General features: G+C 34.7%; 3 protein-coding genes across 3 annotated transcripts; 2 read left to right on the plus strand and 1 right to left on the minus strand.

Moving 5' to 3' along the window:
• Positions 1–1,600: 1,600 nt before the first annotated feature.
• Positions 1,601–8,360, plus strand: LOC105694374 (alpha-ketoglutarate-dependent dioxygenase alkB homolog 4). The gene is made up of 5 exons (XM_012414982.1): positions 1,601–1,842; positions 2,018–2,143; positions 6,781–6,873; positions 6,945–7,375; positions 7,446–8,360. Exons 1-5 carry the CDS (start codon positions 1,741–1,743, stop codon positions 7,594–7,596), a joined length of 903 nt encoding a protein of 300 aa, XP_012270405.1. The 5' UTR covers positions 1,601–1,740; the 3' UTR covers positions 7,597–8,360.
• A 5,545-nt stretch (positions 8,361–13,905) lies between these two features.
• On the plus strand, positions 13,906–22,123 carry LOC105694396. Its single transcript, XM_012415029.1, has 5 exons — positions 13,906–14,269; positions 14,610–14,782; positions 16,807–17,411; positions 21,599–21,704; positions 21,778–22,123. The coding sequence occupies exons 1-5, from the start codon at positions 14,037–14,039 to the stop codon at positions 21,909–21,911; spliced, it is 1,251 nt and encodes a 416-aa protein (XP_012270452.1). The 5' UTR covers positions 13,906–14,036; the 3' UTR covers positions 21,912–22,123.
• Positions 22,124–22,136: 13 nt separating this feature from the next.
• LOC105694395 (cell cycle checkpoint protein RAD17) lies at positions 22,137–26,291 on the minus strand. Its single transcript, XM_012415027.2, has 9 exons — positions 26,148–26,291; positions 25,655–26,054; positions 25,352–25,508; positions 25,153–25,275; positions 24,898–25,076; positions 24,750–24,839; positions 24,485–24,675; positions 23,331–23,449; positions 22,137–22,310 (listed from the first exon to the last, which is right to left on the minus strand). Exons 1-9 carry the CDS (start codon positions 26,160–26,162, stop codon positions 22,199–22,201), a joined length of 1,386 nt encoding a protein of 461 aa, XP_012270450.1. The 5' UTR covers positions 26,163–26,291; the 3' UTR covers positions 22,137–22,198.
• Positions 26,292–26,511: the final 220 nt, after the last annotated feature.

Consider the following 26,511-nt stretch of genomic DNA (forward strand, 5'->3'; position numbering starts at 1 on the left):
TCTTGACAGATACGTTATCAGGGGGGGCACTCCTTATGGGAGGAATGTAACGCGGAAGTTAGTTCACCTACTCCAACCAATGACTGCGCTAGTGTCGTGACTTCTCATTCTAATAGAAAGAGAACAACAGAGAAAAAATATTCTAACCAATAGCAAGAGACTTCAGGAGGCGCAGCGTAGATGCGCATGCAAATAGTCGGGACAAGTGAACCAAAGTGAACCTAACCTCAATTAGTGGCAATATTTTTACAAGTTTCGATTACCTCGGATATTAAATCGCAAACGTGAATTTGTGAGTAAAAGTGTAAATCAAGAACAGTTTGTAGTTTCTTACTATAATAATTAAATGGATTAAATGCGATGTATAGATCGCCTTTAAATCGATGAAACTAATTATAACAAAAATTAAATTTGTATAGAATTTGTATAACGAAAAATATTTATACATTCATAATAATNTTTTGTTAAGTGTTAATAGCACTTTCTATCTATTTTGAAAGTATTTTAACAGTAATTTTATTAAATCTTCTTAATATTTAAATTCATTATATATAATGCCTTTAAATCGATGAAACTAATTATAACAAAAATTAAATTTGTATAGAATTTGTATAACGAAAAATATTTATACATTCATAATAATTCATATTTTTATCTTAATAAATATTTTACTTTTTAACTCAAGTTTAATGTAATTATTTCAGTTCTTACAGTGATTTAAAACAGGAGTTGCGCCACTAACACTTTTGTTACTTCTTTTATGTTTAATATACTATTTTCTTACATTTATATGTGTCAGTTTAAGCAACGTCTGTTTTAATAATTGCAAGTACTTTTTAAATCCCGTAAATATCCCTTCGTTTAATAAATGAATTTGAATAGCCCGCCAAATAATTTAGTTTGCGAAAAAGGTTTACTCCAACCAAAGATGGCGGTAGTGCATAAGCGTTTGTGGCGTCAGCAGCTAGGACAACGGTACCCGTATACACAGTTCAGGCAAACACCGCAAGCGGCGCTCCAATAGGGCACCGCGCAAACACACCTTAGTTCGCCGTATAGTTCGATATATAGCACAAGAAAAAAAGAACAGAAAAGAAGTCTAACGACCAAGTACCGCGAAAGCGCGGTCTATTAAGTTTGTAACAAAAGAAAGTTTATATATGCCAAATAGGCTTAATAATAAGTACTGTGATTATGTTGATACAGTGTTTTATTTATCATTAACAAAAATAAATAATAGGCGAACGAGTCGGATAAAAATAGTGCTAACACGCATGTGGCCGAACGCTCCATACGTTACAGCCCAATACATGGCAGTGTCATGCCCCGTACCAAAGAATTCAGAAGTCCCATAGAAGCCCAGATCCTATGTTAGCGCTTGATGCTCTAAAAGAAAGGGGATTAAACAAATTTACCTATCGTTGCAGAGTGGGGGTAAAAAAGAGATCGCACGTGTTAGCCAACGATATCTCACGTACGGGAGGAAGAGAGACGCATATAGAAAGGCGAGTATTGGGTGTAAGATAAAGAAAGAATGCAATCGCTATATATCGCCATAAGATTAAGAGAGATGGAGAGATGATTACAGCGCCGCCATCCGTCGGCTAACATACTATTTATCGAGCATCGAACGTCCGTATACTTCTGGGCTTCTATGGAGACTTCTGAATTCTTTGCCCGTACTTAATAGACCCTCTGCTGTGAGGCATAAACAATAGTCAACCGCAAACAAAATAAATTATGGACACCGTTCGCATTTGTGGTTGTAAGGGAGTACGCACTTGTCTTGTTTGCGAACTAAAATATAATATTTTAAAGCCAGATTTATTACAAGAGTTGAAGGCAAGTGGTATTAATCATTTAGCTTGTTTAACCTTAATTCTTTATACAGATTAAATATGTAATGACTTGTAATATTTGCAATAGAATGTTTAATATCTATTGAAATTAATTTTAACTTGTTTTAAATTATTAAGATTATGTTGTGTGATGATATTGAAATAATTATTGTTTACAGAATAAAACTTGTTATGTTTATTGTCCATACTGCGATAAGGCTTGGCCTGGGTGGGATATTGAACTGTATAAAAAGCATCCTGACCACGTTGGAGAGGCAATAGATTTTCCAGGTGTTTATATTAAGGTACATTTGATATATTTTCTTCTTTTCTTTTTTATTATAAGTTAAAAATAATGTGGTAGTGGAATCTCAAAGTACGTAACATTCTCTCTACTTTATTAAAGAGACTAAAACTATATATCTTTTGCTTTTTACATTTTCCTGAAAGTTATCGTGGTTTTGTTATTTAATTATTTAAGATAAGGCAGACTTGACTATGGGACTCTATTGTTTATACAGATAACTTGACAACAGAGTGCTAATATTTTATATAAACACAATATTCATCCGTTACTTTAAATGCATGAGAATGAAAGGAACTACTACACTGGTAATTCATTAAAAAAAAAAAAAACCAATCGGGCAGAAGTCTCTTTAGTGATACTTCGTAAAAAGCATTGATCAAGCCACATTCACCATAGTGGTCCTTGGTAATTAAAGGGTTAAGATTAAACTATTATTTTTAAATATCGTTATTTTTCAATGATGATTTTGAAAGTTCCGTGGCAGAGATGACGACCTTGATGATCGAGAGTGTTCTGGATAAATTATTATGGCTTTTAACATAATAAAACAATAAATTAAAATACTAAAAACACAATTATTGTTATCAAAATATGAAATGCGGAATGGTATATAACCTGGACATAAAGGAAAAACACTTGTTTGAAGAAAGCGTTAAATCTTAAGATTTCTTCATCATAACTGGGGTTTCTACACTTTTATGAAAAGTGTACACTGTAGCGTTCTTTTTACCAGAAGCAATGTAAGATATTGCTGTTCTCTTTGAAAGTGTAACTACACTAAGTGTGATGTACTGTATACTTCCTTACACTTCGTACTGAGGGAGAGTAAAAAGTGTATACTTGAATTTCCATGAGGTTTGTTCTATTACCTGCACTTTCCACACCTTAGTGTAATGAGTGTAAAGTAAGTGTAACCGACGGCAGCTCCTTAGAGAGTGGGAAAAAGTACACGCTTCATAAGGAGAACGTCAAAGTGAAAAAACAAAATGGTGTTTGAGCATAGATTCGTGGAATTTGTAGCAAATTAATGTCTTTCAGACAGTGAAATATATAATATATATGTACGTAGTATATATTTACAAATTTCGTGGTCAGTAAACAATTTTTTACTTTGGTACTTCATATGTTATAATGGATTTCGAAAATAACTAAAGGAAACTAATTGCAAATATTTTGAATCTGTTATTTGATTCCTCCGATGACAATTGTGTTTTTTTTTTGCTCAGCTTCCAAAGCTTCATCAGCTTCGTTTTTTTTTGTTTTTTTTAAGTTTAGTTTATAACTTTAAATCGAACGCCTCATCTTGTATAGAAATTTTTATATCAGGTATGGAATATTATATCCAATTATCCAATATTATATCCAATGTATTACTTCGCTTTTCTTTAAGCTACCAAAGTTAAAACATATAGATATACCACGTGCTTGACAGCTTATTCAGGCTTATGTAGCGTGAAAGTGAATTCGCAGTGTTCCATTATTGATTAGGATGTTTGTAAAATCTGACCTGAAATAACGTCTAATTTTTGTTAAGTGTTAATAGCACTTTCTATCTATTTTGAAAGTATTTTAACAGTAATTTTATTAAATCTTCTTAATATTTAAATTCATTATATATAATTTCAGGTTTCTAATATTACACCGATTCACTCTTCAAATACCGCAGACACTTATTGAATACTCAAACACCCTCTAATGTCTCCTGTCCCTGAATGTGTTGCCGAACGCATGATGTTACTGCACATTGTTATAATTTTGGTAATTGTAAGAAGAGCAAAGTACTACACTATATTCTATTATAGATACAAAAGTTACTGTATGAAACTGTATGCGCTGTATGAGCTGAATCGATCGTTTAAGGGTTATAAGCCTTGTGAAGCATGTCAACAGAAAATCTTACATAATTTTAAATGATAAAAGTAATTAATAGAAAAAAGTCTCGAACCTGGTAAATGTTTTTTATGTATTTCATTCCACTAATTCAGTAAGTATTAAGAACGTTTTTCATAGAAACCCCTGCCATCAGTTGCTCCTCTGCGAGCAGTCTTGAATCTTTGAACTGAAATGTAAAGGTAGTCGTAAATGTGTAAATAAATTGAATTTAGAATAACTATTTTGTCACTATTATCAGTATTGAATACTTAATACATGATTGACATTGAGCTAACATTTATCGAATATCTGTTTCTAATTTGAACTAGACTTTTAACTAACGGCTTGAATATTCAAGTCAATATTTTATTATAACAACATAATTAACCATAAATAACATTTCGTCACATGGTTAAACAGAATTCTTAATTTTCTCCGTTGTGAAATGTTTTACGTGAAAATTGATAGCTTAGATCTTAACCTCTAGCTCATTAGATCATTACAATATTCCCAGTGAACACTGTTATATAACTGTTGGGTAAATGTTACGTTTTCGAAGCTAACATGTTATGTAGCATAAAAGTAACGTGGAAGTTAAATGTTAGTTATTATTTCCCCCTTGGTAAGGTAACATGTTATATTAATGTTATAATTTCAGTTACCTTAAAATAATATTAATTTTTNAACATTACTATTATTTTATGGTAACTGAAATTATAACATTAATATAACATGTTACATAACATGTTACCTTACCAAGTGAGAAATAATAACTAACATCTAACTTCCATGTTACTTTTATGCTACATAACATGTTAGTTTCGAAAACGTAACATTTACCCAACAGTTATGTAACAGTGTTCACTGGGTTAATCTTATGACATTTGACAATGAATTATGACAATGACGATGTCGATGATGTAATAAAATAAATGACAGTCAGCACCAATGTATTTCCGTTTTGTTACAAATATGTGCTGCATATACACAGTAATATCAGGACAGTAACATAATGTAAGATGAGAGTAACAAAGTTATGCTACATTTACATAGATATGATAGTAACAAATATTATGTAACCCCTTAGCTCCATGTTACATAACCATTAAGTTACTGCATTGTAACAAATGTCATGTAACTAGTTAGCTCTATGCTACATAACTGTTAAGCTTGGTGTTCAGTGGGATGTCATTATTAAGTTGATAACTAACTTTATTAACCAACTTTCTTACACTACGATAATATAAGAAACATATCGTAATGTCATTTACTTCTTGCATTGTAATAATTATTATACAGTAAACATTATTTCTTTCGTTCCACTACATATCATAGAATTATTTCTCGTAGTCCAGTACTTATCGTGGGATAATAACATTCCCCATCGTATAGCATAATTTACTACTATTTATTCAATAATAAGTATTACAGTATGAGAAATAATTGTACGATAAGTAGTGGAACAGAAGAAATAATGTTTACTGTATTGTATTGTAATTATTACAATGCGAGAAGTAAATGACACTACGATGAGTTTCTTACTTTACAAAAATGTGAGAAACTTTTCATAGTGACATTTACTTTGTGCAGTGTAATACTTATGAAAAACTTTTTGTAATGTCATTTGCTTCTCGTATTCTAATACTTATGATACAGTAAAAATGATTTCCTTTTCTATTTCCTTCGTTCTACGACTTATTGTTAAATTATTTCTTGTAGACCGGTGCTTATCATAGAATAATAATATTCCTCATAGTACAGTAATTTATTCCGGAAACGATATTAAAATTTCTCATAGTTCCGTACTTATTGCAGAATAGAACTGATTTCCTATATAAATTGCTATAACAGCTAGTAGCCTACGTTCTACTATTTACTACTTATTTGACAATTTATATAATGCAAATGAGTTTTATTCTGTGATAATTATTAATGTATGAGAAATAATTGTTTTTTTTTTACTGTACAGTAATTACTACACTGCGAGAAGTAAATGGCATTGCAAAAAGTTTCTGACTATACCATGACGTTAATAATAAAACTGTATTTTTATTAAATTCGTTAACCTTATTAACCAATTTTCTTACATTACGATAATGTCAGAAACTTTTCGTAGTACCATTTACTTCTTGCAGTGTAATGATTATTGTACAGTAAAATTTCTTTCTTATCTCATTATCCACAACATATCGTACAGTTATTTCTCATACCTTAGTACTTATCACAGCATGAAAATCATCTGCATTATATGAATGGTCAAATAAGTAGTAAATAGCAGAACGTAGAATACTAGCTGTTATAGCAATTTATATAGGAAATCAGTTCTATTCTGCAATAAGTACGGAACTATGAGAAATTTTAATATCTTTTCCGGAATAAATTACTGTACTATGAGGAATATTATTATTCTATGATAAGCACCGGTCTACAAGAAATAATTTAACGATAAGTCGTAGAACGAAGGAAATAGAAAAGGAAATCATTTTTACTGTACCATAAGTATTAGAATACGAGAAGCATAAAGCTACATAAAGCGTGACTACGAGTTCTGTTTTACCCTGTATATATGATTCTAAGAAATTGAATGTAGTTAAATAACCATTGTTCACTCACATTGAGATGTAATATTATAAGAAAGATGTAAAAATGGTCTGTGATCTATTCTGCATCACTAACCATAAATCAATCTGACGTGTATTAAAGATACAATTATACATGATGTTTTAAACTTTAATAAACTTGTCATTGTGTTAATTGTTTCAGTTAAATTTTTTAACTGATAATGAAGCTGATCAACTGATAAAGGATCTTGATGAATCTTCATGGGAACCTTCTCAAAGTGGTCGTAGGAAACAGGTACGCAAAAAAATTATATGAACTCTTAAAATAATATATTTATGCAACGTTTAACTCAACGTTTATTTCAGAATTATGGACCCAAATGCAATTTCAAGAAGCGACGAATTCAGCTGGGTTCTTTTGCCGGTTTCCCTAAATGTACAAAATTTGTTCAGGACAAGTTTTTGACAACACCACTTCTTGAAGATTTTAAAACTATCGAACAATGTAGTCTGGAATATGATCCAAATCGAGGAGCATCAATCGATCCTCATATTGATGATTGTTGGATTTGGGGAGAACGTATTGTAACGGTTAATGTATTATCTGATTCTGTCCTTACTATGATACCATATAACGGCCCCGTGACGCGTTATAACTTGATAGACATTACAAAATATTCACCAGTCGTAAAATGTGCCAATGATGTTAAATTTCATGATATACAAGATATGGGACAAGAGATAGTCCGCATACCTATGCCGGCAAAATCGCTAATACTATTATACAATGCTGCAAGGTAACATTTATATTTTTTTAAGTGAACATTTAGAGGTATTGAATACATATATGTTATTTATTCTAACCAGATACAATTGGGAACATACAGTGTTACGAGAAGATATACGGTCTCGAAGAGTATGCCTTGCTTATCGAGAATTTACACCTCCCTATCTTCCTGGCGGTGATCGTATTGACGCAAGTAATGAAATTCTTAACAAATCAACAGTTTTTTGGTAAAAAGTTATCAAATATTAGCATATCTTTCATCTATAAAAAATGATACTTCAAGTGTACAATGTCTGTCCTGTTATAAGGACAAATTTGGGAAGAATGTAATTCCTGATTATATAATGATGTGATGAAAGTAACAAAATGCAGTAAATAGGAGTGGTACTGTTACGTCCCACGTAACGTCACCCCTCCAACTACATATATTAATTAAGTTAAGCGCCGTAATTATTACTTTTCCCAAATATTATGTTATTAATATCGTGTAATATCATCCTCGCTCGACTGTAATTTTCTACCGAACACGCGTTAGCAACGTGCTCAAAATAGGTAACCATCACCATGCGAAAGGTGATAAGAACGAGAATCCCTTGTTCATAATCCTCTAGGACAACGATGGCCCGGGCCAGTGGTAGCCCAACTTAGGGCTTCGAACTTACATTGTTAACACAAGTAAGAAAACTTATAGAAATGGATAATGTTAAGTTGAGGGCAGTGCCCTCCCTCTACTAAAATTTTGAAACAACGCAGTTTAGGAACCGTATAAAAAGGGACGCGCCTATGCACCCTTGTTCTTAGTCTTCGGTCAGTCTTCAGTTTTAGCTTTGTCTCAGTTTTCGCTTAGTTTTTCGCTCAGTTTCAGTCTCGCTAGACAACGAGCATTTCGTAAAGTTCCAGTTTTTACAAGTACGAGCGAGGAAGAAAACCAATTTTCTTGTTATACAAGGTACTATATTTTTTCTATGTTCTAATAAATCAACCATTCACATTTATACGAATTTTCTTTCTTTTCTTCTCCCTTTTGACAGGAGAAACAACTACTATATCCAATTCCTACTACTCCTTCGATATAAGAAGGCGCGGGGCTTGGTCTAGCTTCCCCTCTTCAACTAATTCCTATTATCCTCCAAAAGGAGTCCGGGCCTAGGCCTAGTTTCCTCTATAATTCATATATTACAACCATATTAGTATTAAGCCCTATTTCACCTAATACGCAGATGGTCAGACGATCCGGGAGGAAATATCAACTCCTCGTAACCTTCGCCAAGGCAGAAGGTAGACCTAAAATCACAACCCGTAGGCGTCCACACAGAGGATCAAGGAAAAGGGCCCAAGAGCAACCCCCGGCAGCACCCCCTTCACCTCCAGAGAGGGTGTTTTTAATTTCTGCGGAGCGCCTCGAGATCATCAAGGCGCTCCTCTAAACCTCCACTCCGAGGACAGTTCCTCGTCCAAAACCGCATCGACTCACGAGCGTCGAAGTGCGTACCCCCAATTGGGAACTTATTCCCATTGACATTCCCAAATCCAGCGACCATAACGCCTAGGTGTTAGTACCAGGGGACCCCAGAAACTCCAAGCCATTTGTTATAACCGTAGAATAAAATAAAAATCAACTTTATCTACTTCGTAATATAATCAATTTATTTCTTCCCTCCCAGACGTAACAGTACGTTTTCTTTACAAATATAATAACCACGAAGTAATATAACGAGACATAACATCTGTGGTCGGTTCCACAGGAAGTGGCTCCAGAAATCTCGGATTTTCGCTGATCTAACGAAGCAAGCACCACTTGCGAAAAATGTAGAGATTCCCACCTTATGTGGTCAAAACATTGTCTATCGACATAAATAATTTAAAACGTTTTTAATTTTGCAATTAAAGTATACAACGATAATACAGGCGTATTATACAGAATTGTGATGTTTTTAATGTGATGAAGACCAGCAGACTTTCTACTAGACGATAATGTTTAACCGTTTGAGCCCCTGGGGTCATTGAAAAAACAGTGTCGGAAAATGCCGAACAACGTGATGATATGATGAAGACTAGCAGACTCTCTACTAGACGATAATGTTTAACCGTTTGAGCCCCTGGGGTCATTGAAAAAACAGTATCGGAAAATGCCGAACAATGCAATAGCGCTGACTTAATTGAACGCGAAGAGACCTAAGCGGTGCGATAGCGCTCGCTATTTCGATAGGTCTAAGAGCACTGTCAGTTGTCCATACCATTCAAATGTACTGGGTTTTGTCGACATGAAATCTAAACAGCGAGATCGCGCTGGTTGGGACTCAAATGGTTAAGGTGAAGTGAAACACCCTTCAAATCAGTCGATTCTAATACAACACTTTTTTTTTAAGGGTATTAGACCAAACTGTCCGAAACTTTGACACATCACTCCTGATCATCTAAGAATTGTCCTGACACATTCAAAATTTGGATATTGGGACAAAATTTTTTAATTCAGCCCAGATCAGAACCAAAATGGCGTCGAGCTCTCATATTTCGATCGATATACTATTATCGAAAGCTCTGATATGAGAATCGAAAGGGTCAGGACAATTTTACAACAATTTAGAACACTCTGGTAATCGATAAACTCGCATTTGAACGGGATAAAGGCAAAAAAAGTGTTGTATGCGCTTCTATGCCAAAACGATGGTAAATCGAGGTCTCGCAGTGAAGATTTAATTGACCTGGAAATCACAGATGGCGCAGGGGGTCCCTCTGCAGTCAGTTAGGGCCCCAGAAAGCATGAATCCAGAGGATTTCTGGAGTTCTACTTCGATTTCTTTATAATTACTGTACTGTGGAGAATGCCATTTGGTACAATACCCAATATAATTCGACACAGCTGTCGATACAAAAACGAACGTCGGCAACGTAGGCATTTAGAAAAATCTTTATCGACGTCGACCAAGTTCCTCGACATGTTTCACTTCACCTTAAGTTATGCGGATGCTTACTCGTCTCCAGGTGTTCTGTTCTCCAATTTCCGTTTATTTTTTCATTGATATTTTGTCCTAGGACGTAACACTGAATTCGACCGATGTTGTAGGGTGACGCCCTGTAGGCAATTAAAGTATAAAAAGTCATAAATCCAGGGGATGTTGTAATTATACTTCAAACCCTTTATGTATTGTGACGTGGCAGATTTATGCAGTCACAACTCGGGACGGTTCGGAGGCGGTAAGTGAACCTTTTACATTTATTAATTTTATTCGTCAGATTACTACCAGCTATCGGCACCTCAGTTTCTCCTCGGCAATCATCTATCTGTATGTTTGTACACTTTGTCTACACTTTCTACATTTTAACGAAAAGTCTTCACTTTAGCGCTTGTGTTGTCGGAAGTGACGCAAGACGTTGCTGTTCTTTTTGCGAGTACATTGGCAAGTATGAATAGCGATCTATCATACATTGGCAACGGAATATACGAAAGGGATTCATGTACACCGAGGGTACACTTTCTCTACACTTTCTACCCTCGATTCTAAGCAAGTGCAAAATGTTATAAAAGTGTAGCCCATGAATCTGGCGACAAATTTAAAAACTGAAAAGACCAACAAATAGGAAAATACAAAATTTGTACCAACATTTTAATGTGATATAAATAGAAATAATAATTAATTCATCTACTTCATGTATAGAACGATTTAACGTCTTAATTTTGTATGTAATCTTCGAAACAATTTACAGGAATTATGTATTACTGCATAACTGAGGTGTTGAAATTAAATAAATTATAAATTTTCACTGTTGTAGTTAAAATTGTGTTTCGTTCTGCTGCACTAATATCCTGACTCTTATTGGCTTTCAATACATGAAATTCGGGAAAGAAGAAATTTACGACTTCTATAATTACAAGATAATGGAACGATTAGTAGGGTGCGAGGAAAACTAAGACCAAGTACCCAGTGAACACTGCTATATAACTGTTGGGTAAATGTTACGTTTTTGAAACTAACATGTTATGTAGCATAAAAGTAACATGGAAGTTAGATGTTAGTTATTATTTCACATGGTAAGGTAACATGTTATTTGTTCATTGGTAAGGTAACATCTTATGTAACATGTTGTATTAATGTTATAATTTCAGTTACCTTAAAATAATAGTAATGTTTCATACATTTAATAAAAAAGATGACGCAATTTTATCCAAAATTATATAATTTTTTATTTTTTATTATTTTTTGGTACTTGACAATAGTTAGATATTAAATTACAAGTCAGACTTTCAACGAAATTATGTAAATGATAAACTATCTGATTTTACTTAAAAACTATTATGATTTCATTCGACTAGCAAACAATTACTGATAATGTATATGCGCGTACGAATTAAAATCACATTTTTCATACGAGTAGTAAATAAAATATGATATACATTAATCTTATGAATTTTAACGATGAATTATGACAATGACGATGATGTACTAAAATAGATGACAGCACCAATGCAGTTCTGTTTTGTTACAAATATGTGCTGCATATACACAGTAATATCAGGACAGTAACATAATGTAAGATGAGAGTAACAAAGTTACGCTTCATTTATATAGATATGATAGTAGCGAATGTTATGTAACCTGTTAGCTCCATGTTAGATAACTGTTAAGTTACTATATTGTAACAAATGTCATGTAACTATTTAGCTCTATGTTATGTAACTGTTAGGTTATTACATTGTAACAAACGTTATGTTATTTGTTAGTTTCAAGTTATGTGACTGTTAGGTTTGGTGTTCAGTGGGTAAGTACTTGTGTAAATTACTTTTATTTTTATAGATGGTATGGAATTCAAATTAAATGCATCGGAAACCCAATTTCAATGCGGAGACAATATTTTGTAACGTCAGAGGAAAAAATTTAAATATTCCATTACGTACATCTGTTCATGTACACGCTGCGCGGCCGGAGAGGGCAGTGCGGACAGGAGGAAACCATCGACGGAGTCCAGTATACACTCGGGGTCAGGGGGGTGACACTCCTTATGGGAGGAGTGTAACGCGGAAGTTAGTTCACATACTCCAAGCAAAGACTGCGCTAGTGTCGTGACTTCTCACTCTAATAGAAAGAGAACAACAGAGAAAAAAAATATTCTAACCAATAGCAAGAGACTCCAGAAGGCGCAGCGTAGATGCGCATAAAAATAGTCGGGACAAATGAACCAAAGTGAACTTAACCTCGATTAGTGGCAATATTTTTTTACATGTTTCGATTGCGTCGGGTATTAAATCGCGATCGTGAATTTGTGAGTAAAAGTGTTAATCAAGAACAGTTTGGAGTTTCTTACTATAATAATTGTAATAATTAAATGGATTAAATGCGATCTATAAATCGCATTTAATCATTGAAACTAATTATAACAAAAATAAAATTGGTATAGAATTTGTATAACGAAAAATATTTATACATTCATAATAATTAATATTTTTACCTTAATAAATATTTTACTTTTTAACTGATATTTAATGTAAGTATTTCAGTTCTTACAGTGATTTAAAACAGACGTTGCACCACTGATACTTTTGTTACTTCTTTTATGTTTAATATACTGTTTTCTTACATTTGTGTGTGGCAGTTTAAGTAACGCCTATTTTAATCATTGCAAGTACTTTTTAAATCCCGAAAATATCCCTTCGTTTAATAAAGGAATTTGAATAGCCCCCCAAATAATTTAGTTCCCGAAAAAGGTTTACTCTAACCGAAGCTGCAGTAGTGCATAATAGAGTTCTAAATCCAGTAAGTTACGTCAGAAACGAAGAGAAATTCCCGGTAACTTATCGGTAATTTCTCCAAAGCCTTTTTTATCGAGAAATTATGAGAATTTGAATTTTTCAACAGATCGAACGAGAGGTTTCGATTAGCTATAGAGAAACATCGTAGACGGGAATTTCCGTTGTACGTTCTCCGTAGCCAATCAAAACCTTCCATTCGCTTCGTCGCAGAATGAAATATTAGTTCATTTGAAACAAATCGCATGGAATTTTCCGTGAAGTTGTAGATACGTGAATATTCTTAGCTAGAGGTAAATACGACCCTATAATCAATATTTTCTAATAGTAATTATTACTCTATAGCTTGAACTTTGAAGTTGATTGAAAAAAAAAAGTTATTTAAACGAAGAAACCTAAAGTATAAATAACAAAATTAACGTTCTCTTAAATTCTCAATGTTCCCGGTAACTTACGATATGTTTCACAGTTACCTTCTGCAATTTAATGTTACCGAGAATTTTCGAACTCTAGTCACAATCCGTAGAAGATGGCGTTCACGGCGCTTAATTTTCTATCTTTTTTTATACGCTTCACTATTTCGCTTAAAAATTTGTGCCGACCCAGTTCACATGAATGGTGTCGCATTTTCACCACCAAAAGCGTTCCGTAATACCGTCAGTTACTCATTTTTCACATTTTCGCTAAATTTGCTTTACGTAATAGACCCTCAGGATTGAATCTGCGTAATTAACACGATGGAGACATGAGATTTACTGAATCCGGACTCGATAAATCCCGGATTTAGAAGTGTGATGGAGATGTCATTTTCTCGCGCTTTTTCGCTTCTAATCAAATACAGTCTGTCCAATGAATTTGACATTTTAATTAGTATGTAACAAAAGAGTAAGAATCGATATTTAATTGTTAGTATTAATTGACGACAATGAGCTGGAACAGTTTTCGGGTGAAAATCGATCTATCTAGCCTTTATCACGATTCGAGGCGTCACAGTTGGGTATATATTGTTCAATTTGAGAGACCACAAATCAGAGATTTGGAAAAGCATGTTGCCCAAGTGTTCGGTATTAAAGAACCGTTCCACCTCTTAATAAATGGTAATGAGTATTTACCACCTGTTGAGGACATTCGTATAATAAAGGAAACCGATGTACTAGTGTTAGTATACCTTAAATCTATAAACATAATGAATGCTTTGACATGTTGATTGTTGAAACAAATGGCGAGTAAGCTATTGTCATGCAATAATTCAACATGTCAAAATTAATGAACTTAACCGATTGACTGCTAAGCAATTTTTGCAAGAACGCACGAAAACTACGGAGCAACAAAGAAACACTGGAACTCGCAGCACAAAAGTGCTGCGTCGTGATTTTCGAGACAAATGAATGCAGTGCTTTTGTGCGACGTAGCAGTCAAACGGTTAATATATATCCTGTAAAATTGCAATAAGGTACTGCTTTTATTTATCGTCAAGTAATCACAGCCTCTTTTATAGTGTTTTGCCAGGCACTGGGCATTGGAGTCATGTTTCAGATAGATTTACTCCTTGCGGGAATTCTTCGCAAAGGAGTATTGAGGTTGAACTATTAAGACCCAGCGAAACTCAGATCATTAAATCTTATGTACCAGAAAAGGCAAAGGAAGAACAAGACGTTGTACCTGAAAAATGTAAGCATGCTTTCATTTATTTACTATACTAAAATACCGTTTTCTACAGTAGAGTGCACTCTCGATTATCCAGGGTAATGGCATGGAATGATTGCCTGGGTAATTGAAAATTTAGGTAACATAAAAGTAATTGCAATGTGTTTATGCTTGGTCGCACTTATCTATCATATTCCGAATAAAAATCGCTGGCAGTCTGGATACATCAGTCGGCAAGGTGTACAGTTCACAATTCACAAGCCAGATAATAAGCATCTAGTTGAAGGTCGATTTACACACATCCAATCTATTCTGTATCAATTCAACTCAGTTTAGTACCGTACCGTTCTAGCAATCTTTAGTGCAAGACTATTTACATCTTTCTAGCAGGTGTCCGTGTCACATCACACACTACCAAACAACAGTTTTGTAATCACTGCAATGAAGAAGCGAACTTTTCTAGGAAAGAACTTAGTATGATTTCCTAACTTCTAAATGAAGACAAAGCAGAAATCACAAAATAAGGCATGCGTGGATTCATTTGCATTAGATAAAGATGGAGCTTCTATTCCCAAATTGAAAGGTCCACTTTCGCAACTTATCGGATTTGTTTCCTTCTTCACTTTCATTTATAGTTTCCATTGCATATGTGTATACAGACTGATATATTCACCAATATATGCGTGAATGTCGACACAAAAGACTACTCAGTAGTAACATTCGCCCAGCTAGGGAAGAAGACTGATACAGGCTCGCTCGAGTTAGTATGGATAGTGCTACATCGTTACGTTGCTATACGACGCGTCATATACTATATATATATAGAAACACGTACGGAATGGATGACGTCACAGGCTTGGTATGTAAGCAAGCATGCGCTTGTATGCCAAAACGATGGGAATACGAGGTCTCGGAGTGAAAATTTAATTGTCCTGGAAATCACAGATGGCGTAGGGGGTCCCTCTGCAGTAAATTAGGGCCCCAGAAAGCATGAATCCAGAGGATTTCTGGAGTTTTACTTCGATTTCTTTATAATTATTGTCCAAAAACGACATATGGAGTATGTCATTTAGTACAATATCCAATATAATTCGACCCAGCAGTCAATATAAATACGAACGTCGGCAACGTAGGCATTTAGGAAAATCTTCTTTATCGACGTCGATTAAGTTCCTCGACGTGTTTCACTTCACTTTAAATGGAGATGCAAGAGTCAGCCTATATATATCTGAGAAGTCAAATCGTTGATGAAAGTATTGTCCGAATTGGGTGTACCGATTCGTTTCAAATTTTACCACGCGAATATGGAGGCCCTAAAGGTAGGGCCTAAACCTCACGAAATTTCATACTTCATCAAAAATTTATTTACTTATCATGGACTTAGAACCAACATGGCGTGGCCCGTGTACGCTTTCGATGTTTTACGCTTCTTGGAGGCTTAGAATCGAAAATGGAGAGTTTTAGGACCCCTAGTTCGAACAGTTTAGAATACCGTACAAATGGAATATTACAGAGTTAGATGGGAAAATGTGGTAAATACTTTCACCAACGATTGCAAGAGAGTGCTGGCTAGTCCTGCGGCTAACGCGTGTTTTTAGAGCAAACATTTAGTTGCAGCTAAACGTCACAGATGGCGACGTTGGTTCGTCAAAATATAAACAGTCATGAATTTATGGGATTTCGGCAGTTTTACATCGATTTTTTTTTATCATTATTTTACCGAAATGACATATAGAACCCATCGGTCGTATAATTCTCAACGTAGACTGTAAAAGACTTCAACGTAAATATAAATGTCGGTAATGGGACGCGTCAGCTTAGGTTACCACTTGAGTATTCAAAACGGCATTACCACCAAGAAGGGTATAGATGAATATTATTTTATCGACGTCGATTAAATTTCTTAGCGCCTTTCATATCCTCTTAACTGTAAAAAAAGAAGCATTTCACATTGCGAATCGCTTTCCTTTTGTAACATGCGAAACCAATACGTACTACCGTGTCAAAGAAAGTTTCACTTTAATAAGTTCTAATCTCTATATTTTCAGGTGAGTCAATGCAGTCTAGCACCGTGGAGTCAAAAACTGATGACGATTGCGTAATAGAAGATGTTAATATCGTTAACAAGGTAGACGTACAACGAAAACGAAAAAGAACGCGCAGATCTCAACGCAAGAAAACAAGCAATAACACTTCAGAGCCTCCGTTATCAAGCTTACTCCAACAACAATTAAAGAAGCCGACCATCATAGATTCGGTTGTTATTCCGTCAGGAAAGCACACGCGTTTTGACAATGATGTATCTGAAAATGGAACGTCTGCAAACGACGAAGATATGGGTCCCAGCGAGAAGATAAGGACTTTAAGTGAACGATCTAGCATTTGTGAAAACGGTTCGGCAAGCTCCAAGGACCTCTCCGTGCTGTTATCTCTTCAGAAAAGTTCTCAGCCACTTACGTTTACCAGTAAGAGTGATAAAAAAGATGTGAAAAGTAAAGACACATCGAATGGGCCGTCACAGGATAGTGGGGTGAAGGAAATGGAATTAACGAACAATATCCCTGTAAAAGATGTTGATATCTCCTCGGTGAATCCACAGTCTTATCCCATTATGAAATCAATACCACAACTTAACGATATCATTTCATTTAAGGTAAAGTAAAAGCAGTTTATACAGAATATTGTGTTGTTTAAATAGGCATCAAAGAAACGTTACGAATCGTGACAATCCCCATTGTAATATAAGGTGAAATGAAACCTTCGTCAAATCAGTTACTCGAATAAGACACTTTTTTTTAACGGCGTTCACCACCAAAGTGGGGACGATGACTTCCACCGCTAGATGGCATTAGCATCGAATTCGGTGGGAGGTAATCAAAACGTACTTTCTCGCTCGGATGAGGGAGACGCGACGCACAATGGGCGGTGTTTAGCAACGGGCGAAAAATGTGTGCGTATTTTGCACGATAGGACTCACACAACGGCTAGACGCCTCTGGACTAGGCGCCGAAACGTGGGTGACCCCCGGCCGCCCGCACACGCCAGTTGCACGCTCCGCCTAGAGTCGGCAACGGTTGCCAAGGAATGCCCAAATTCCTCGCGAGAAACTCGAAAATCCTGAAAAAGGTGCTCCACGGGGACAACGATTTTGAGCGTATTTCTCAACCGATCGAGCTCAACGGGTGCTCGTTTTAAAGATAAAATGTTGACGTGTGTTTATATGGGAGCGATTTTCGATCGAGCATCTCCTTCCTAGTTAAAAGGGCATTGAAATTATGTCGTTGCACTTTTTTATATGAAAATGACCACTTATCGAAAATCGCTCCCATATAAACACGGATCAACGTTTCATCTTCGATATGAGCACTCGTTAAGCTCGATCGGTTTAGAAATACGTTCGGAATCGTTGTCCCCGTGAGGCTCTGCAAAATCGCTAGAGTGGTGAGCGACCTTAAGGGTACTGGACCGAACTGTCTGAAACTTTGACACATGACTCGTGAGCACCTAAGAATTATCTCGACACTTTCAAAATTTGGATTTTTGAACAAAATTCTTGATTTAGCGTAGCTCAGAACCAACATGGCGTCGAGCTCTCGTATTTCGATTGATATACAATTATCGAAGGCTTTGATATGAGAAATAAAAGTGTCCGGATAATTAATCAGTCATCAATTAATAGTAATCGAAAAACTCGCACTTGAACGGGAAAAAGGCACAAAAAATGTCTTATGCGCTTCTATGCTGAAACAATGGTAACACGAGGTCTCAGAGAGAAAGTTTAGTTAGCACTGAAATCACAGATGGCGCAGAACGGCACTCTGCAGTCAATAAGGTCATCAAAAACCATGAATCAAGGGGGGTTTCTGGAGTTTTACTTCGATTCCTTTATAATCATTGTAAGGGAACGATATATGGAGTATGCCATTTAGTACAAAACCCAATGTAATTCGAAAAAGCTGTCAAAATAAATACGAACGTCGGCAACACGAATATTTCGAAGACTTTTTTATCGACGTCGATTAAATTTCTTGACATGTTTCACATCACCTTAATATGAACTATCTGTACGTACTGTTAAGTTGATAATGAAAGACGCTGAGAAATTTAATCAAGGTCGATAAATTAAAATTCATTTACACCCTTTTTGGTGGGAACATCATTTTGCATATTGAACCGGTAACATAAGCTGGCGCGTCGCGTTACCGACATTTATATTTACATTGAAATATTTTACAGTCTACGTTGATAATTGTACAAACTGAAGCGTTCCATATGTCATTTCGGTGAAGTAATGATGAAGAGATCGATGTAAAACTGTCGAAATCCCGAGAATTCATTATTCAAACGACTGTTTAGGACCAACATCGCCATCTGTGACGTTAAGCTGCAACTAAATTTTTAGTCTAAAAACGTGTCAGCCACGAGATAAGCCTTTTCTCTTGCAATCCTTCGTGGAAGTATTTTCCATATTTTTCCATTTGATTCTGTAATATTCCATTTCTACGGTATTCTAAATGATACGAGCCAGGTCCTGAAACTTTTCATTTTCGAATCTAAGCCTCCAAGAAGCGTAAAACATCGAAAACGTGCACGGACCACGCCATGTTGGTTCTAAGTCCATGATAAGTAAATAAATTTTTGATGTATGAAATTTCGTGAGTTTTAGGCCCTACCTTTAGGGCCTCTATATTCGCGTGGTAAAATTTGGAACGAATCCGGACACTCAATTTGTAGAATACTTTCACCAACGATTTGACTTCTCAGATATATATATAGGCTGACTCTTTCATATCACCTTAAAGAATACGGGTAACTTTGAAACATCAGTTGTAGTTTGTAATGGGTTTTAGTATATTAAGGTGAAGTGAAACACCCTTCAAATCAGTCGATTTGAATACAACACTTTTTTTTAAGGGTATTGGACCAAACTGTCCGAAACTTTGATACATGTCTTGTGATCGTCAAAGAATTGTCCTGACACATTGAAAATTTGGAATTTTCAAAAAAATTTTTTAACTCAGCCCAGACCAGAAACAAAATGGCGTCGAGCTCTCATATTTCGATCGATATACTATTATCGAAGGCTTTGATATGAGAATCGAAAGGGTCAGGACAATTTTACAACAATTTAGAACACTCTGGTAATCGATAAACTCGCATTTGAACGGGATAAAGGCAAAAAAAGTGTTGTATGCGCTTCTATGCCAAAACGATGGGAATACGAGGTCTCGGAGTGAAGATTTAATTGACCTGGAAATCACAGATGGCGCAGGGGTCCCTCTGCAGTCAATTAGGACCCCAGAACGTATGAATCCAGAGGATTTCTGGAGTTTTACTTCGATTTCTTTATAATTACTGTACTGTGGAGAATGCCATTTGGTACAATACTCAATATAATTCGACACAGCTGTCGATATAAAAACGAACGTCGGCAACGTAGGCATTTAGAAAAATATTCTTTATCGACATCGACCAAGTTCCTCGACGTGTTTCACTTCACCTTAAGGAGAGAAATTCACACAGTAAATTGAAAATAAATCAATGAGTTGCCGGGCTACACGCGTTGAAAGTGAAACTTCCAAGGTGAGGAGAATTCTTATACATTATTGATTACTCTTAATTGTTCCTTCAGGAAATATGCATTCGGTACTAGGCATAATTACTTCGATTTTTTATTTTTATTATTTTCATTCAAAATTAAATGTCAATAATTAACCGAGATAATAACGTAATAATAAAAACGCTTACCGAAATTGTCTCAATACCAACAGACAAAGATGAATATAAACGGTAACAAACTCTGTGAAAATAAAATTTACGTAAATTGTGACAAGACTGAAACACAAGGATGAATATAAATAGTAATTAACTGTTAAAAAAACAAAAAGAAAAACGTTTTATCTTTCAAAACGAAACTCTTTTAGACACGCGAACTGGCATGAACCACCGTGCCATGAGAAGTTTCACTTAAAACCCAGTGAACACTGTTATATAACTATTGAGTAAATGTTACGTTTTCGAAATTAACACGTTATGTAGCCTAAAACTAACATGGAAGTTAGATGTTAGTTATTATTTCCCACTAGGTAAGGCAACATGTTATGTAACATGTTATATTAATGTTATAATTTCAGTTACCTTAATATAATATTAATTTTTCATACATTTAATAAAAAAGATGATGCAATTTTATCCAAAATTATATCATTTTTCATTTTTAATTATTTTTTTGGTACTTGACAATAGTTAGATATTAAATGACAAATCAGACTTTCAATGAAATTATGTAATGATGAACTGTCTGATTTTACTTAAAGACTGATTTCATTCGACTAGCAAACAATTACTGATAATGTATATGCGCGTACGAATTCAAATCAAATTTTTTCATAGGAGTAGTAGACAAAATATGACATAAATTAATCTTATGATATTTGACGATGAATTATGACAATGACGATGACGATGATGTAATAAAATAGATGACAGTTAGCACGGATGTAGTTCTGTTTTGTTAGAAATATGTGCTGTATATATACAGTAATATCAGGACGGTAACATAATGTAAGATGAGAGTAACAAAGTTACGCTTCATTTATATAGATATGATAGTAGCGAATGTTATGTAACCTGTTAGCTCCATGTTACAAAACTGTTAAATTACTACATTGTAATAAATGTTATGTAACTAGTTAACTCTATGTTACATAACTGTTAGGTTATTACATTGTAACAAACGTTATATTATTTGTTAGTTTTAAGTTACGTAACTGTTAGATTTGGTGTTCAGTGAGAAAGTGTTGAAACTTCAAAGTTTATCCAGAAGCTTTTTTTTTGTAGATTTTGAAAATGGGAAACGACTATACGCCTCAATGCTCTAACTTCGTCATTGGCAAAGTGACAGACTTTCACCCGACTAGATCAAGTTGCACGTTTCAAATATTAAGTAAGTTCCAGCAATTATAGTATTTTGCAGCATTGTTTAAGTAGAATAAGTGCAGATATTAAACTTCTTGTAGAGGGTAAAAGTGAATTGGAAACTCCGAAAGGAAAGTTTGCTCTTCCAGATGACTTGCAACCAGGCAACGAAATAGAAACTGTTACGTTTTATACCACGCAGCTCATCGAACCACGATTACTCAAAAGAGATTAGTCGTACAAGTGAAATTCTGTCGAAGACTCAAGGAAAGACTGAAGTTTTAGTTTTTTTACCCGATTGACTTGCAGATGGAGCCACTGCCTGCAAACGATTTTTCCTTATTGTTTTCGCTTACCATTTAATAGAAAGGATATTGAAACAAGAGATCTCTGTACGTACATAAGTTATGTGAATAAATAACAAATTTTAAATAATTCACAATTAAACACCTAAAATAGAATTCTTTGAAGCCTACGAATATAATAATTTTATTTCTGTGATATAACTTACGATACAATGAGTTACACGATAACAGATTCAAGCATCAAATTGGGAGATTCCTCAACATCCATTGTTGCCGAAGAAATAATAGATTGGTACCATTTTACTTCCGCTTCAGCAAGGTCTCTTCGTCTATAAAAAAAAGTTTACGCTGTGAAGATGATATTCATATAAGACTTTCAAACGTTGATCAATGACGCGATTTAGCATCAATAAGACATTTTTCATGCGAATCTATTCATATGCGAAAAAAAATCTGTATGAACTGGGGTAGGATCCTGGAACTAAGGTAGGTCCCGAACTTCGTGAAATTAAATTTTTTTAATTCAAAAAATGCTTTTATTTATCATGGACTAGACCGAATAAGATGCCGTCTGTATTTTTTCTGTTTTGCGTATTTTGAAAGCTTACAATCACAAATGAAGACTTTCAGGACCCATATCAAGCGATGGAGAATATTTCAGAAATCGAATATTACAGAATCATATAGGAAAATATGGTAAATACTTTCACGAACGATTGTAAGAAAATGCTGACTTATTCCGTGAGCAATGCGTGCTCTTAGAGCAAAAATTTAGTTGCAACTAAACGTGATAGATGGCGCCGTTGGTCGATTAGAGCATCAAAAATCATGAATCCAAGGAATTTATTTTACTTCTATCCCTTTATAATCATTTTACTGAAATGACGTAGAGTATTTAATTTCGTGTAATTCTCAACATAGAGCTTAACAGACGTCAGTATAAATATAAATGTCGGTAACGAAGCCCATCGGCTTATATTACCACTTGAATATCCAGAATGGTATTATCGCCGATAACGATATGGATGAATTTTATTTTATCATCATCAATTACATTTCTCAGCACCTTTCACTGCAATGTTTGTAACATTATTGTTTCACTGGTGGAAGGTTATCACTAAGGTTATAATGAAAGTACATTTATCAGAAGCAAACAGAAAAGCGAAAGCGAAAAATCGTATCGTAAAAACGAAAACGAATGCAACAGTTTAAATGATGCGAAACTTTTGCATAAGATGAAAATGAAACGAAATATTTGTTACAACCCTAGTCCTCACCTTTGTATTTTACTAAACAAGTGGAATACCATTAGTTCTAGGTTCAATGTACAAAAGAAGTTTAGTACGTACACATTTCTATCATCATACTGTGGTTTTCGTACAGGTTTCCATCCAGTATTTGGTACATCATTCGCGAGCATTATTCCACGAATGCAGAAAGTGAGTGCTACTGTCATTAAGTTGAAATCCTGTAACGTAAACCAAGGAAATATTTCACATATTATAGTACACGCAGGCCTATTTTGGAGACATGAAATGCATTTAATTGTTCTATGATTTCATTTCACTTATTGAATTGATTTATAAAAGGCATTTTATTTATTAGAAGGACCATACATCGGACAATGTAATATTTTGTGAATCTAGTGCGACAAGAGTAAAAAACAATTTAAACATTCCGTTTTAATCTTTTAAAAACGGTGCTGAGAACCTAACAAATTCTTAGAAATACAGTTTGTCTCTAATGTTAATCACTCGACAAACTAATCATCACCTTATTTCAAAAGCGATGGTCAATCCTAGCCGTTCAATTATAAAGGTCGTGTTGTAAAAGCATTCATCTGCCACAATTTGATTACCATCGATATTTTACGTCAAGATATGCTATTGATATTTTCGTATGTGGAAAGATTTGCTAACTCGTGTATATTTAATAAAATCGTACCGAAGTGTATTGATAAAATAACCCAAATTTAGTTAAATATATTAACTTCTTTAGAGTGCCAAAGGTTTGTATATCTTCATACGTCATAATTTTATACTTTTTATAATATTAGAGTTTGGTAGATCAATACAATTTTGAGTGCAATAAAATCCATATTTAAAAAACGCTTATATCTTTACAGATACCGTATTAAATGTCCCAAGACACTTTGATTACTTCAGACAGATTGCATAATTAAAGTCACAAGAAAAGAATAAAGTAACAGCTGTTCATTCTGCAGTTTTGAAATTGATAGTCTTCAAATATACAAATATCTGAGACGCAGATACAAAGAAATGAAGGTAATTCTTCCAGCACTAAAGCTAGTAATTCTGCCGATACTACTAATTGAGATTGTATTTAAATTTGTAGAATAATGTGATTACTTTATATTTTAAGGTTTATTTTATAATAAAAAATAAGTATTGACTATAATTCAATTGTTTCATTCTAATATATAATCTTGTCCCACTCGATTTGCACAATATTGCATTGGATATTAATTCATTATTCAACCTACACGCCACTCGGATAACATGCAGTCTGCCATGCTGATTACTTCCGATGCTAGTTCAACCTTTTCCATGACTGTCATGGTGTTCAGATAATTTTCATGAAGAAACCGGTAGAACTGTCCTGATTGCGGCGCGAACGATTGTGCAATTTCCTCTGGTGTATGTACAAATGTCCACGATTCATTCTGGACAACTCCTGTGAAAAGGAAATTAATGGAAAATAAATGATTTTTATGCGCTGGTCATTTATTATAGCAATCATCAACTTACTTTTAGGATATATTACCTGCCCGATTCCATGAAGAAGACTCACACAATTTGCTCGGTTTGTACATTGATTGTTAGATGGGCTTTGGGAAACTAAACAATTGTAAAATAATAGATTTCAATTTATAATTTGCAAATAAATGCAACTGACCTCTGATAGAAGAAAAAATAAATCTCAGCAGAATATTTCGCACATCCCCAATTCCGCTGGCTAATACTTCGTTGACTGTTTCCTGAGTCACGTTGAGAATGTGGCTGGCTTTGGAAGCTAAAATGGTTGAAACGCGCTTCATAACATTCTTCATAGAGGCTTGAGTAACTGGATTAATGCTGCAAAACAGACATGTAATAAAATTGTTCCATTTTATTTAATATCTTAGATTATTGCACCTATTCTTTGGATTACCTTATGTGATCGATGTGAAATCTGAGCATCACATGTGGAGGAAACAAAATTTGCAATATTCCATAGTTCTTAGAATCCGTGCAAATCAGCACAAGAGGTTCTTTGCCCAATTGATAATATTTTCTACAAGGAATTTCAATCAATATAATACAGAAATTGAACAAGCGGAGATCGAAATGTAAAAGACTGACTTACATACTCTAGAATAGCATAGAAGCTTTCCTTGTCCTCGGTAAAAACATTTGGAAAATCTTTAATTAACAGAACGCGCCTGGTACTGTTGCCAAATACAGAGTTGTATCGAGTGGCGCGAATCAAAAAGTCTTCAAATTTGTCTGCCTGACGCATTACCCTATCTTATTAACATAAATAATATTATTTAGTACAAGTATTAGGTCTACCAGAAAGTTCTGTCCGATAATGCCGTCTCAAGTTTCAACACAAACGGAATAAACTTTCCGGTAGACCTAATATTATAAAGGATACAATTTATATGACTTACAATCTTCGGCCATCAGCTGGTCAACTGGATTAACCCACTCTACGATATCGTAACCGTTTTCTTTTGCAAGAATTTTAAAACCCATAGTCTTCCCACATCCGGATGGACCAGAAATAATAAGAATGCATGGTTTATATTCCCGGGACTTAGTTTGCAGCCAAGTTTTAAGTTCATTTTGCTTTTGCCTACTAATAGCCAAATCCAATGCTTTCTGCGGTTCGCATGCTAATAACAATGTATTCAAGCAAGTGACATTCTTTGTATGTTGCTGGTGACCGATTACGTGCACGGACTCCTCAAAACTATTACTATTTCCTGGCGGTTTGGCATGTCTATGAGAAAGTGGTTTTTTAGATGGGCCAAAATCAAATGACGATTTCAACCAACTACTATTCCTTTTCTGGAAAGTAACAATTTAGAATGATATTACTTACTGTATTACGAATAGTTATGTCTTTTAAAATTGCCTCTAAAGACGATTTCATTGCTATACCTTTGGCTCCTCCATCGGACTGATGGTATTCGATGATAATGAATATACTAGTTAATTGATAAACTTGCTGGTGAAATATTTTAACAGGAGAGGCCGGCAAAATTTGAAATCAAATGCGGTCACCTGTGACACTCAAAAGATACACACGCAAAATCACGCAAAAGCAAGGAAAAATGAAACCTGACAGCAATAAATGTCCCTACCAGTCAGGGTCGCCAACGCATAAAGTAAAAAACGTGGAAGATGGCGTTCACGGCGTTTATTTTTCTATCTTTCCTTGAACGCTTCACTATTTCACTTAAAAATTTGTGTCGAGCCAGTTCACATGAATAGTGTCGCATTTTCACCACTAAAAACGTTCGTA

This window comes from Orussus abietinus, unplaced genomic scaffold, assembly GCF_000612105.2.
Source record: "Orussus abietinus isolate OABI.00-Male unplaced genomic scaffold, Oabi_2.0 scaffold199, whole genome shotgun sequence".
NCBI lineage: Eukaryota > Metazoa > Arthropoda > Insecta > Hymenoptera > Orussidae > Orussus > Orussus abietinus.

What these genes read in the sequence shown, in the direction of transcription:
- LOC105694374 (XM_012414982.1), top strand. Translation starts at nt 1,741, where the DNA reads ATGGACACCGTTCGCATTTGTGGTTGTAAGGGAGTACGCACTTGTCTT. An exon ending in TTCCAGGTGTTTATATTAAG is followed by an intron (nt 2,144 to 6,780) that starts GTACATTTGATA and finishes TAATTGTTTCAG; the next exon opens with TTAAATTTTTTAACTGATAA. An exon ending in CTATTATACAATGCTGCAAG is followed by an intron (nt 7,376 to 7,445) that starts GTAACATTTATA and finishes TATTCTAACCAG; the next exon opens with ATACAATTGGGAACATACAG.
- LOC105694396 (XM_012415029.1), top strand. Translation starts at nt 14,037, where the DNA reads ATGAGCTGGAACAGTTTTCGGGTGAAAATCGATCTATCTAGCCTTTAT. An exon ending in AAGGAAACCGATGTACTAGT is followed by an intron (nt 14,270 to 14,609) that starts GTTAGTATACCT and finishes CCTCTTTTATAG; the next exon opens with TGTTTTGCCAGGCACTGGGC. An exon ending in TTGCACGTTTCAAATATTAA is followed by an intron (nt 21,705 to 21,777) that starts GTAAGTTCCAGC and finishes AACTTCTTGTAG; the next exon opens with AGGGTAAAAGTGAATTGGAA.
- LOC105694395 (XM_012415027.2), bottom strand. An exon ending in AGCTTCTATGCTATTCTAGA is followed by an intron (nt 25,276 to 25,351) that starts GTATGTAAGTCA and finishes AATTCCTTGTAG; the next exon opens with AAAATATTATCAATTGGGCA. An exon ending in GCATGTTATCCGAGTGGCGT is followed by an intron (nt 23,450 to 24,484) that starts GTAGGTTGAATA and finishes TTTACGTTACAG; the next exon opens with GATTTCAACTTAATGACAGT.